General features: G+C 42.3%; 1 protein-coding gene across 2 annotated transcripts in view; it reads right to left on the bottom strand.

Annotated features, from left to right (window-relative positions):
• ZNF236 (zinc finger protein 236) overlaps positions 1 to 14,237 on the bottom strand; it is a 222,001-nt gene that overhangs the window by 95,910 nt on the left and 111,854 nt on the right. For both annotated transcript variants that reach the window (XM_069730951.1, XM_069730952.1), the window contains exons 18-21: positions 13,131 to 13,234; positions 12,868 to 13,019; positions 7,155 to 7,373; positions 1,670 to 1,955 (exon numbers count right to left, since the gene is read on the bottom strand). In XM_069730951.1, coding sequence (XP_069587052.1) covers positions 1,670 to 1,955; positions 7,155 to 7,373; positions 12,868 to 13,019; positions 13,131 to 13,234 — 761 coding nt within the window. The remainder of the gene's footprint in view (positions 1 to 1,669; positions 1,956 to 7,154; positions 7,374 to 12,867; positions 13,020 to 13,130; positions 13,235 to 14,237) is intronic.

Consider the following 14,237-nt stretch of genomic DNA (forward strand, 5'->3'; position numbering starts at 1 on the left):
TTTACTATTGATGCTGCATAGGCAGCATGAATAGTAAAAAGTTGGTCACACAGGGTTAACCGAGTGCGTTACACGGCGGTCAACGCTACCTTTAACCCTGTGTGAGCACTGACTGGAGGGGATTATGGAGCGGGCACTGACTGCAGGGAGAAAGGAGATGCCATTTTGCTGCCGAACTGTGCCCATCGCTGATTGGTCGAGGCTGTTTTGCCAGGACCAATCAGCGACTTGGATTTCCATGACAGACAGAGGCCGCGACCAATGAATATCCGTGACAGACAGACAGAAAGACAGACAGACGGAAGTGACCCTTAGACAATTATATAGTAGATGTAAAAATATATAAAGTGCATGTGCACGGGAGTTTTCTGCAACACCGCTGCTAACCACTACCTAAATGAGGTTACTATAGTAAGAAGCTATTGCACAAGTTGTCCTTAAAAAATAAAGTGCCAAGTGCATGGAAAACTTAGTGCAGAGCATAAGCAAGTGAAGGATACAGAGTTACATCTATTTAAATATAAGGTGCGTATATAGTCATGTAGCTTACATGTGGTGAGAGACCTGGACCTCAGCCTGCTGCCTCAACGCGCGTTTGACCGTTACTTGTCAGGAGGCTTTGGCATTTAACACTTTATTTTTTAAGGACAACTTGTGCAATAGCTTGTTCTAAATGAATAAGCAAAGATTCCCTTAGACACACTGTCACGACTCCATTGTCGGGTGTCCCGGGACCAGGGGCTCCTTCGCTGTCCCTAATGCTGGGATGGGCCCTAGGTCACTCTGCTCACTGGATTACTTCTGATGGTGAAGACACTGGGGCCACGTACCTTGCCTTAGCTCCTGAATCTGCCCTTAAGCTGTACCCTTCCCCCACCCAGGGAAGAGGGTAGTAGTAGTACCGTAATACACCAACTAGACTAACAAGGTAATACAAACGGGTAATGAAAAATTCCAAACATACAATTATACTAACACATATAACAGGAATGCACTGTGGAGTGAAGGATGGGGTTAAACCAAAGTAGGAGAAGAAAGGGAATTATCACACACTCAACACCTAGAAACACAGATAAATCCACCAAACACCTACTCCAACAACAGCAACCTCCAGCCATGCAACATAAGCTAACTCTGACAATGAGTGTTAGCCAAGATCCAGTTTATATAGGAGATGGGAGTGGCTAACAGTGCACAGCTGAAAGCCTTAATGCTCCAGGAGTCTCAACTAAGCTGATTAACCCATTGAACTGCCACAAGAAATTTACACCATTTAATATGAAGGTGAAGTGCTTCTAATCAGTGAAGGAGTAGGAAATATCAGAGTCTGCAGTCTTCTGGCTCCTCTCTCTAAACCCATGGCACATACTTCTAGAAAACATTCCCAAAGGATGGGAAGCTGGTATAGCAAGAAAGGGGGACCATGTCCCTATTAAGGTCTATGGTTTTAGATTGGGATGTTATAAAAGCTACTGTAAATGTGGTGAGTTGGTGTCCCAATACTTTTCTACGCATAGTGTAACCCTGCTAGAACCCCAACTGGAATGAATATCTAGATTCAGAACGGTATGAAAGATTATATTTTCAGCCAACATATTTTGTTTTTTCATACAGAACGAAAGTAACTGCACTGGTTAGAAGGGGAAAAGATTGAGAGTAGATATTCTACCTGATTAGGTCACTGGGCTTCTTAAAGCTTTTGGGGCAATATGAGCAGCAGTTGGCAAATTTGGGCTCAGTTTCCATTTCAGCCTCTTTATCCTTAATCTCACTTATACGATCTTTTTCTGCCGCAGATTGGACCAGCACCTTCTCAGAGATTGTGGCTCCTTCTCTTGGCCGAATCTTTGCCAACTCGGCAGTTTCCTCTTCTGTGAAGGTAATGACTCCTTGACGACATTTCCGTGATGCAGACCTTTCACCATTTTCATCCTCTTCTTCAAGGCAGACATCTCCTATTCAAAGTAGTTTAATGCATATTAATAAATAGGCCCAGAGCTTCAAGGGAATCTGTCAGAACGATCAACCCTCCTAAGCCGTTTAAGTTGAATGAACTGATACCTTGATATCTGTGATCCGATTACAATGCAGAAAAAGCCTAATTGTTATTATGTAAATGAGGTATTAAGCTCTCTCTGTGGAATGAAGATCATCCACAGAGTCCACCTCCAGAGCTTATCTTAACGCTGGCTTAGCAATGCCTCGGTATGCTGATCCCCTCATGGTATATGTGATGTCACGCTCCATTCATAAAAGCTTGGACACACACAGATTGCCACTATCCTCACTTCTGCACAATGCTCCGATATGTTATACAGGAGAAAGATGAAACCTATGTCCTTAGGCCTCTCTGACCTTTCCAGGCGCCTGCGCACTGCAGTACTTTGCTCTGCCCTCAACAGGGCAGATAAAGTACGAGCCGCAGAAGGAAGAAAAGAAGAGGACATCATCGTATGAAGATGGGAGGCGCTGGACCCGGACCATGACGCCCATCGGGCCGGTCCGCCCCTGGGTGAGTATAATCTTTCAGGCAACATCGGGAGCTTATCTACAGCATTACAGAATGCTGCAGATAAGCCCCTGATGCCGGTGGCCCTAGGTTATAGGTGAATTTTGGGTGACAGATTCCCTTTAAAGGGGTACTCTGGGAAGATACATTTTTGTACTGTCCCTGCGCTCAAATTATAAAGATGAGATGCCCATTGAAGTTCTATTATATGTACTTGTTTTTATCATGTATACCCCTTTTCACATGTAAAGCACCATGCAATAAATGGCGCTATAATAATAAATAATAGTAATAATAATAATTTATAACACTTGTAAATAAGTGTGACAGGATCTGCTCCTCACTGCTCCCCCTCCCGTCTGGCTGTTACTCACAGGGGGTAGCTGCACACTGCCGTGTGTTGTAATGTCCTAAGCAGGAGGGGGGAGAAGTGAAGAGTAGCTCCTGTCATACTGAATTACAAGTGTTATAAAGATAATAGAACTGCGCTGGGCATCTCATCTTTATAGTTTATGAGGGCAAGGACGGAACAAAAATGTACCTCTCTGGAGCACCCCTGTAATACCTCATTTACATATAAAGAAAAAAGTGGATTACTCTGTAATAAAATATTACATCACAGCTGATCAGATGACCTGCATGCCCATACAGACTGCTTAGGACGACGATCCTTCTGACAGATTCCCTTTAAAGTCCATCAAGGTATGTTATTATGCAACCATCCAATAGATGAAGTACAGAATTCATAACATTAGTAAATCCACCAGAACACTTTAGACAGCTATTGTCCCTGTGATACAGGAACATGGCTTTTTCCAGTGGCGTAACTAGCCCCGGTGCAAAGTTTGTATGTTGGTCAGATGAATTGGCCCTTGTAGTGTTCTAAATCCTATAAAGACATACATGTTTGTACCCCTTTTTTATTATGTAGTATTGTTCCATTTTCTAGGCCCCTAACATATATATATGTCCCCTATCCTGTTAGATATGTCTCAAATCCTGAGCCCCATCCTGGTATACATGTCTTCCATCCTGGTATATTTGTTCCCTGTTCTACAGCTCCTACTTCAGCTGGATGTGTGTCTGAGGATGCACATTCAGCTGAAGTATATTACGGTGAAGGGTCTCTCCAGCAATACACGCTGTTGGCCAATCAGAAAATGGCAACTGACATCGGTGTGCCTTTGGCGACACATTACGTCACTGCTATGAGACACCAATGCCTGGCACGCCAATGTCATATGCTGACCTCTGAATGGCCGGTGGCATATATTGCAGGGATTCCCAGCACAGCAATACACTTCAGCTGAATGTGCGTCCTCGGACTCACATCCAGCTGAAGTAGGCGCTGGGGTCGGCAGGTCTCCCTCCCAGAAGTGCCCGCTAGCACCCCCTGCAACCGTGATCGTTATGCCCCTGGCATTTTCAAATATATTTTCTGCTACCAACATAAGAACAAATCTTACAACAGGTTCCAGATGTCAAACCTTATAGGAAAAATGTATTTTAAGTAATAAATAGTTTAAATGGAATGCATTATCAGAAAAGGAAGTATTTGTATAAAATAGATATCTGAAGGACAACTCCATTATAAGTAAATGGAAGGTTTTATTTTAAGATAATTACAACAGATGAGGGAGACTAGAATATCTGTTTGTGTCTATGGCTAATTGAGGACGCTTAATCTACATGAATAGACTGGTCAGAAATCTGTGTGTAAATGTAGCTTTAATTAAACTGGGGTTTCTTAAATACATCATTGTTTAAATGCGAATTGTCCAGCGAAGACTATAACTACAGATCTGTTTTAATAATATGTAGTTTTACAATTACTAAATTATAAAGTACTGTATTTTCTGGCATATAAGACTACTTTTCAAACCCTGAAAATCTTCTCAAAAGTTCGGGTATCGTCTTATACGCCAGGTGTCGTCTTATAGGGCAGGTGCGGAGTAATCTGCGGTCGCCGCATATTGTGGGGGGAGCGGTCCCAATGACAAGGAGAGGGGGCGCCTCACCGGGAAGGTGTAAGTGAAGCAAAGGCAGAGAAGGAGATAATAGGATACAAGGGCGAGCCAGATGAGTGAAAGAGGAGTGTTTTTCTAGTCACAGCACCGCTCTCTCTCTTTTTTGCATAACCATGGCATCCCAGACGCTGACAGTTTGCTTCACTTACACCTTCCTGGTGAGGCGCTCCCTCACCTCGTCATCGGGACCACTCCCCCCCCACTATATACGTCGACTTCAGATTGCTCCACACCCACCCTATAAGACGACACCCGGCATATAAGACAACCCCCGACTTTTGAGAAGATTTTATATTTTAACTGGAAAAGTCGGGGGTCGTCTTATACGCCCAGTCTTCTTACACGCCGGAAAATACGGGTACTTCTAGTAATAATATCATAGAGCAATAAGGTTAACGTGTGTATGAGGATATAGATATTAGCCCTGGCTGAGGTTATGAATTCTGTACTTTAGTTTTTGTAGGTCAACATTAGTAATACAACATGTATACACATACACAGTATATATGGAAAAGTGAATGAACTAAAGATAAAGGTAAATAATTAATATTTTGTGTGACCGCCCTTCGCAAAGGTATGGCAGGAAACTAAGCTGTTCATGTACCAGTAGACAAGTAATTATCAGGGCACGCTCACCCGTTCAGATCACAGTCCTTTTCCGCTCTGTTTCTGGCAGAGGCTGCCAACACTAGATGACTTTTTTCCTCCCACACCCAGACCACGGTCTCTCACCTGTGCAGCTATCCAGGCGCTTCTCCTGGCTCAGTTTGGCCAGCTCCCAGCAGAATCCCCACCCTGCTCTGTTCCCCAGCACCCAGCCCAGCTCCCTAGACATAGCTAGCCAGTTACATCTAATTCAGTGCTAGAAATTAACCTAGTCCTATCTGGCTCTGTTGTTACAGTACCTGAAACAGAAACAGCTGTTTTGGAGGCTTAAAACTGGGTGAGAAAAAGACAAACTCAGCTAAAAGGGAGCGGTTGTGAAAGACAGTTTCATATCACAGGTCATAAACAAAGGTAATAGGAACAACACCATATGCACTACCCAAAGAGGTGCCCAAGTAGGGTCCAACACCATATATCAAGAGAAAATAAACTTAGGCACTCAACTTTGCGGAATTTTATGATTTAATGTAGTCATCAAATTAAACATTTCGGCCACAATAGACGGCCTTCTTCAGTAACGATGTGCAGGGTTAGAGATATGCGTGAATGACCGCATGTAAAAGTGTCCCACATCAGCACTGTAGCAGAGTGAATCTGCAGGGAAGCGAAATGTCCAAAGACCGGGTAACCGGTAATGCATGGGTGGGCGGCGTGCCAGTCAGAGACGCGGTATCCACTAGCTCTGACTAGCAAAGTTGAGTGCCTAAGTTTATAAACAAAGGTAAGACTGAGCACAGCAGCAGCAGCAATATACAAGGTAGTTATACTGTATCAGCAAGTTATCTCCCAGGCAAAGATTTGAAAACAAACTGAGAATTCAAGATGCGATGTTCAAGCTCTACTGAAGAACCAAGTAATGAGTATTGGTAAGGACGGTGTAGGCACAGCAGTCAGCCAAGGAAGCTTAGTGCAGCAGATCAAACACGGATTGTGCTTACTTCATATCAAAATTGGAAGATGCCAAGCAGTGGCATCACCTTAGAACTGGAAGCAACCAGTGGGACCAAGATACACCCGTCTGCTGTTTGGAGAAGTCTAGCCAGAGGTGGTCTTCATGGAAGAAATGCAGCCAATAAGCCATACTTTCCACATGATAAAGAAGGTCAAATGACTCAACTATGCAAGAAAAACAGAAACTTGGGTGCAGAAAAATGGCAGGTGTTCTGAACTGATGAAGCAAAAAGTGAAAGATTTGGCTGTATCAGAAGGCTGTTCACCGAAGGGCTGCAGAGATGAACCATAATGAGGGTCTGCAGTCAACACTGAAGCATGGTGGTTACTTGCAAGTTTGATACTGCCTTTTAACAAACAGAGTTTGGTCAAGCTTAATGGTACCCAATGTTGAAAAATACAGGCAGATACTTATTTATCATGCAAAACCATCAGAGAGACATCCGACTGGCTCAAACATTTATTCTGCAGTAGAGCAACAGTTCCAAACAAAACAGCAAATGTCATTAAAAACTTTCTTCAGCATAAATATGTACAAGACGTTCAGGAATTAATGATATGATCCCCACAAAGCTCTGATCTCCACACTATCCGGTCTGTCTAGGATTGCATAAAGAGAGCAGGATTTGCATAAGTCTGCATCCACAGAAGATTTGTGGTTTGCTTTCCCAAGATGTTTGGAACAACCTCAGTGTCAAGTTCCTTCAACAATTGTGTGCAAGTGTACCTAGAAGAAATATTGCTTGATACAATTCTGAAGGAAAAGGTTGATTACTCCAAATAATGATTTTATTTTGATTTCTCTTTTTTTTCATTCACCTTCCATTTTGTTCATTGATAAAAATAAACTATTATCATTTCTGTTTTTTAAAGTATTTTTACTTTGCAGCATTTTTCCTACGTCCACCTAAAACATTTGCTCAGAACTGTATACATGTATATATTACCTAAATACACACATATAAGTTTTTTTCAACCAGTCAGCCTATACAGAGGCTTACCTTCCTCTCTTGCGCTCCCCTCATTTTCGGACACATGACCTGGAGAAATATTCTGGTGCTTCTTCATATGCTTTTTACAGTGCACAGTCGTTCTGAAGGTCTCATCACAGAACGGGCACTTGTAGGGCTTCATGCTGATATGGGTGGACATATGCCTGGTCAGACTGCCGTTTGTAGTGAAGGAAGCATTACAGATAGTGCAGGTATAAGCTTTAACCCCTGAAACGATAGAAAAAAAATCTAATCAACATTCTTAAAGGAGCCCATGCTACATATTAGGTGCTATGTAAATATCGTTATCAGAACAGTTGCTATGTTTACCCTTAAAATTGTAATAATCGAGATAAATAAGGATGTTTGAAAGCTTTTGAAGCAATCTAAAATTCAGCAGTAGAACCCTTATTTCAATGTTGATCCAGTCTAATGTCCACTGATCTGCTATTGATGCCTTCATCTGTTATCGGTGTCCTGTTTTCTTCTGCCCAAAATAGCAGCCGCAGAGACATAGGAAGCCAGGTGAAGGGTCTGAACCATACCTCCTCTGTCATTTTTCTTGGCGCAATGTGGTCATTGGCACAGATCCATTCCATACCAAAAGAAAAACAGGCAAGGCGCGTTTCAGACTTTCCTCAGTGTTCCTCAACCCTCTATAGATCCTTCATACTCACATATGCTCTGTTTCACTGAGTATGCATGTGTTCTCAATAGGAAAGGAAAGAGAATCCACCAGTCTCCTTTGGCCGAGGATTATCTTGAATATCTGAACAATAACGCCTCTAACATCTGCCAAAGGGGTTCAGAAAGCCCCAAGACATGTTAGATCATCATTTGGTCAAAATTGGCAGATTCGGCTAATAAACATGAAATGTACAGTGGGGAAATAAGTATTTGATCTCTTGATGATTTTTGGAAGTTTGCCCATTGACAAAGTCAAATAAATAAGGCAGCACACTGCAGTGTGCTGCCTTATTTATTTGACTTTATACGAGTTGGTGACTCTAGGTTCAGCAGCTGTTCACACTTAGTCTATGCTTGGATGTGACGGTCAGTTTTTTGAAATGCCCATTGACAAAGACATGGACAGTCAATAATTTTGTGGGTAGGTTAATTTTAACATTGAGAGATAGAATATCAAAAATAAAATCCAGAAAATCACATTGTATAAATTATATAAATATATTTGCATTTTGCAGTGAGAAATAATTATTTTATCCCTACCAACCATTAAGAGTTCTGGCTCCTACAGACCAGTTAGACGCTCCTAAACAACTTGTTACCTTCATTAAAGACCTCTGTCTTACATAGTCACCTTTATAAAAGACTCCTGTCCACAGACTCAAGTAATCAGTCAGACTCTAACCTCTACAACATGGGCAAGACCAAAGAGCTTTAAAAGGATGTCAGGGACAAGATCATAGACCTGCACAAAGCTGGAATGGGCTACAAAACCATAAGTAAGACGCTGGGTGAGAATGAGATAACTGTTTGTGCAATAGTAAGAAAATAGAAAAAATACAAAATGATTGTCAATCGACATCGATCTGGGGAACCATGGAAAATCTCACCTCTTGGGGTATCCTTGATCATGAGGAAGGTGAGAGATCAGCCTAAACATACACGGGGGGAACTTGTCAATGATCTCAAGGTAGCTGGGACCACAGTCACCCAAAAAAAACATTGGTAACACATTACGCCGTAAAGGTTTAAAATCCTGCAGTGCCCGCAAGGTCCCCCTGCTCAAGAAGGCACGTGTGCAGGCCCGTCTGACGTTTGCCAGTGGACACTTGGCTGATTCTGTGAGTGATTTGGCGAAGGTGCTGTGGTCAGATGAGATAAAAATTGAGGTCTTTGTCATTAACTCAACTCGCCTTGTTTGGAGGAAGAGAAATGCTGCCTATGACCCAACACCATTCCCACTGTCAAGCATGTAGGTGGAAACATTATGTTTTGGGGGTGTTTCTCTGCTAAGGGCACAGAACTACTTCACATCAATGGGAGAATGGATGGAGCCATATACCATAAAATCCTGAGTGACAACCGCCTTCCCTCCGCCAGGACATTAAAAATGGGTCGTGGCTTGGTCTTCCAGCAAGACAATGACCCAAAACATACAGTCAAGGCAACAAAGGAGTGGCTCAAAAAGAAGCACAATAAGGTCATGGAATGGCCTAGCCAGTCTCCAGAACTAAATCCCACAGAACACTTACAGAGGGAGTTGAAACTCCAAGTTGCCAAGCGACAGCCTGAAAATCTTAAAGGGACACTGTCACCTGAATTTGGAGGGAACAATCTTCAGCCATGGAGGCGGGGTTTTGGGGTTTTTGATTCACCCTTTCCTTACCCGCTGGCTGCATGCTGGCTGCAATATTGGATTGAAGTTCATTCTCTGTCCTTCATAGTACACGCCTGCACTGTGCAAGATTGCCTTGTGCAGGCATGTACTACGGAGGACAGAGAATGAACTTCAATCCAATATTGCAGCCAGCATGGAGCCAGCGGGTAAGGAAAGGGTGAATCAAACACCCCAAAACCCCGCCTCCATGGCTGAAGATTGTTCCCTCCAAATTCAGGTGACAGTGTCCCTTTAATGATTTAGAGATGATCTGCAAAGAGGAGTGGACCAAAATTCCTCCTGACATGTGCGCAAACCTGATCATCAACTACAAAAACGTCTGACTGCTCTGCTTGCCAACAAGGGTTTTGCCACCAAGTATTAAGTCTTGTTTGCCAGCGGGATCAAATACTTCTTTCTCACTGCAAAATGGAAATAAATGTACAGTGGGGCAAAAAAGTATTTAGTCAGTCAGCAATAGTGCAAGTTCCACCACTTAAAAAGATGAGAGGCGTCTGTAATTTACATCATAGGTAGACCTCAACTATGGGAGACAAACTGAGAAAAAAAAATCCAGAAAATCACATTGTCTGTTTTTTTAACATTTTATTTGCATATTATGGTGGAAAATAAGTATTTGGTCAGAAACAAAATTTCATCTCAATACTTTGTAATATATCCTTTGTTGGCAATGACAGAGGTCAAACGTTTTCTGTAAGTCTTCACAAGGTTGCCACACACTGTTGTTGGTATGTTGGCCCATTCCTCCATGCAGATCTCCTCTAGAGCAGTGATGTTTTTGGCTTTTCGCTTGGCAACACGGACTTTCAACTCCCTCCAAAGTTTTTCTATAGGGTTGAGATCTGGAGACTGGCTAGGCCACTCCAGGACCTTGAAATGCTTCTTACGAAGCCACTCCTTCGTTGCCCTGGTGGTGTGCTTTGGATCATTGTCATGTTGAAAGACCCAGCCACGTTTCATCTTCAATGCCCTTGCTGATGGAAGGAGGTTTGCACTCAAAATCTCACGATACATGGCCCCATTCATTCTTTCATGTACCTGGATCAGTCGTCCAGGCCCCTTTGCAGAGAAACAGCCCCAAAGCATGATGTTTCCACCACCATGCTTTACAGTAGGTATGGTGTTTGATGGATGCGACTCAGTATTCTTTTTCCTCCAAACACGACAAGTTGTGTTTCTACCAAACAGTTCCAGTTTGGTTTCATCAGACCATAGGACATTCTCCCAAAACTCCTCTGGATCATCCAAATGCACTCTAGCAAGCTTCAGACGGGCCCGGACATGTACTAGCTTAAGCAGTGGGACACGTCTGGCACTGCAGGATCTGAGTCCATGGTGGCGTAGTGTGTTACTTATGGTAGGCCTTGTTACATTGGTCCCAGCTCTCTGCAGTTCATTCACTAGGTCCCCCCGCGTGGTTCTGGGATTTTTGCTCACCGTTCTTGTGATCATTCTGACCCCACGGGGTGGGATTTTGCGTGGAGCCCCAGATCGAGGGAGATTATCAGTGGTCTTGTATGTCTTCCATTTTCTAATTATTGCTCCCACTGTTGATTTCTTCACTCCAAGCTGGTTGGCTATTGCATATTCAGTCTTCCCAGCCTGGTGCAGGGCTACAATTTTGTTTCTGGTGTCCTTTGACAGCTCTTTGGTCTTCACCATAGTGGAGTTTGGAGTCAGACTGTTTGAGGGTGTGCACAGGTGTCTTTTTATACTGATAACAAGTTTAAACAGGTGCCATTACTACAGGTAATGAGTGGAGGAAAGAGGAGACTCTTAAAGAAGAAGTTACAGGTCTGTGAGAGCCAGAAATCTTGATTGTTTGTTTCTGACCAAATACTTATTTTCCACCATAATATGCAAATAAAATGTTAAAAAAACAGACAATGTGATTTCCTGGATTTTTTTTTCTCAGTTTGTCTCCCATAGTTGAGGTCTACCTATGATGTAAATTACAGACGCCTCTCATCTTTTTAAGTGGTGGAACTTGCACTATTGCTGACTGACTAAATACTTTTTTGCCCCACCGTATATCATTTATACAATATGTTTTTCTGGATTTTATTTTTGATATTCTATCTCTCAATGTGAAAATCAACCTACCCTTACAATTATAGATTGTTCAAGTCTTTGTCAGTGAGCAAAAGTACAAAATCAGCAAGGGATCAAATACGTATTTCCCCCATTGTATGTGATCTTTCTTATGGTGTCTCTGATTCATTCTTATCTTAAAAGGGAATCTGTCAGCAGAATTTCAGCCTCCAAAAATAATTATATGTCCATGTGGTTCTTTCAAAGACAAGTCCAGCAATACCTTTAAATGGCCAGCCCGATCCGTTACTTAGAAATCAGCATTTGAACTGATATGCAAATAAGGCTGTGGATCTGAAACCTCTGTCACACCAGCTCTATTCCCTACCCAGCACCGCCTCCTCCTGCTTGACTGAAAGCTCCTTTGCCTGAAGTCACAAAGAATAGAGGCTGTCCGTCAAGTAGGAGGAGGTGGCACTGGGCGAGGAAGAGAACTGGAGTGACTAAACTGGAGTGATCTACCAAAGCTCTTCAGCCTCATTTCCATATCACTTCAAGCACTGGAGGAACAGACTGGCCATATAATGGTATTGCTGGACTGGTATTTAAAGAGCTACATGTGAATATAACTGTGATGAAACCTGCCGACAGATTGTCTTTAATTATAGTAGCCGACTACTAAGCTGTCTCCCTTACAATTTATTCAAAATGCACAAATCAGACTCTTTTTTTCTGTTAGGTACGGTAATGTATTTACAATGTACCAGTCTCAGCACTGGTTTCCCATTCACTTCAGAATTTAAATTAAACATACTACAATCACTCACAAAGCTTCCCATAGCGCTGAACCTCCCTATATCTTCTTTCTCATCTTTTCCACCCCACCTGTGCCCCATGTTCTGCCAACTATTCAAGATAATCTTACTTCATAATCCAAACTTCCTACTTCAATCTCCAAGACTTTTCTTGTGCTGCACCAATTCTCTGGAATGTGCTAACCTAGACAATCAGAACCATTCCCGACAGCCACAGTTAAGCTTGCCCTAAAAATACCATTTTTGGCAGAATTTTCACAGTTCATAAATTGAATCTTATTCTTTTGTTTATTAGTTTGTTACTTTATAATGTCAAGTAGTTTTCATAAACGTGCCTTCAGAAATATAAAGGCACAGTGGAACCAGTCAGCATTCAATCTGACTATATAGCATCATGAATCAGAGAAGACTTCTGGAACAATAAGCATTTTAGAGAAAAGACATTTACAAAACCTTGGTGGATGCAAAGTAAATGAAGTTCTGGAAGCATCAGTAGATATGCAGAACACTTTACCTGTATGAGTCTTTTCGTGTGATTTAAGTACTCCAGATGAAACAAAACCACGGCCACATATAGAGCACTTATATGGCCTTTCTCCAGTATGTGATCGAACGTGTTGCTTTAAATGACTGGACTTCTTGAAACCTTTATTACAGTACTCACATCTGTATTAGAAAAGCATGTATTGTAAAGGTTTGCAGCTGCATTTTAGCCTTCTCAAAAGAATACAGCAATTTTATAAAAATAAAAATACAACATCTTTATATAGTACTGGCCTGTAGGCACGTCTGCTCTGGTCCTCTGTAGACTCCAGAAATTGAGCTCGTTGAGTATGAAGTTCAATTTCTTCCTGTGCGTCCTCCTGAATTAAGCGGGCAGTCTGAGAACCAGAAGAGACAAGTAGGTACTTGTACTTAGTGAATGGCTTTCAAGTCTGCTCCTTACATTTGTATGGTGCCATAGGGGTGAGTGCCAATGGGTACACTGTATGAAAGACCAGCAAAACATTTGAAGCCTACAAACAAAATGCCCTCATGTAAAAAGTAATAGTGCTATCTTCAGAACAAAGCAGAGCAAGAACACTGTTGGAAAGACAGAAAAATGAAGTTCTGTTGAAATGTTTTAGAAGAGAAAAAGAAATGCCTTCAAGTATTACGTAGTACTGGCGACTTAAAATGTCAGCAACACAATGGGGGGAAATGTTAATACACTTTAAGATGACAGCAAAGTCCTATATACATTTATACAATGTAACGTACAGTACTTGTACGTAAAGAAAAAAAGATTTGCTAGTCAGAATGTAGTTCAGGGTCAGCAGAGGCCATCTGTATGAAGCAGACGCCATGCCTTCACACCTCCACTCTATTTATGGTCTATGGGACCAGCTGGAGGACCCCCAGAGATCTGCCATCCATAGGTGAATAATGTACAAACCCTTTCATGAGAATCTTTTACCAGATTTTTTCCAACAGGATTATATAGAGACATGGACCATGATTTCAACCATGCATCAGTTACTGGGCTGCTTGCTGTAGTTTTGATAACCTCCTGCTGATAAAATAGTGATTGTATCTCTAGAGGAATAGTGAATCTGCTGCCATGTAGTCCTTCATATACATAAACTTCATTTAATCCTGCCCCTAGCACTGATTGACAGCTTTCTGTGAACACTGTGCATAGATAGAAAGCTACTAATCAGTCATGGGAGCAGACTAAGGGTACCGTCACACAGTGGCATTTTGATCGCTACGACGGCACGATCCGTGACGCTCCAGCATCGTAACAATATCGCTCCAGCGTCGTAGACTGCTGTCACACTTTGCAATGTACGACGCTGGAGCGATAATTTCATGACGTGTTTGCGATGTAGAAGCCGTTGGTTA

The sequence above is a fragment of the Ranitomeya imitator genome, chromosome 6 (genome assembly GCF_032444005.1).
Source record: "Ranitomeya imitator isolate aRanImi1 chromosome 6, aRanImi1.pri, whole genome shotgun sequence".
NCBI lineage: Eukaryota > Metazoa > Chordata > Amphibia > Anura > Dendrobatidae > Ranitomeya > Ranitomeya imitator.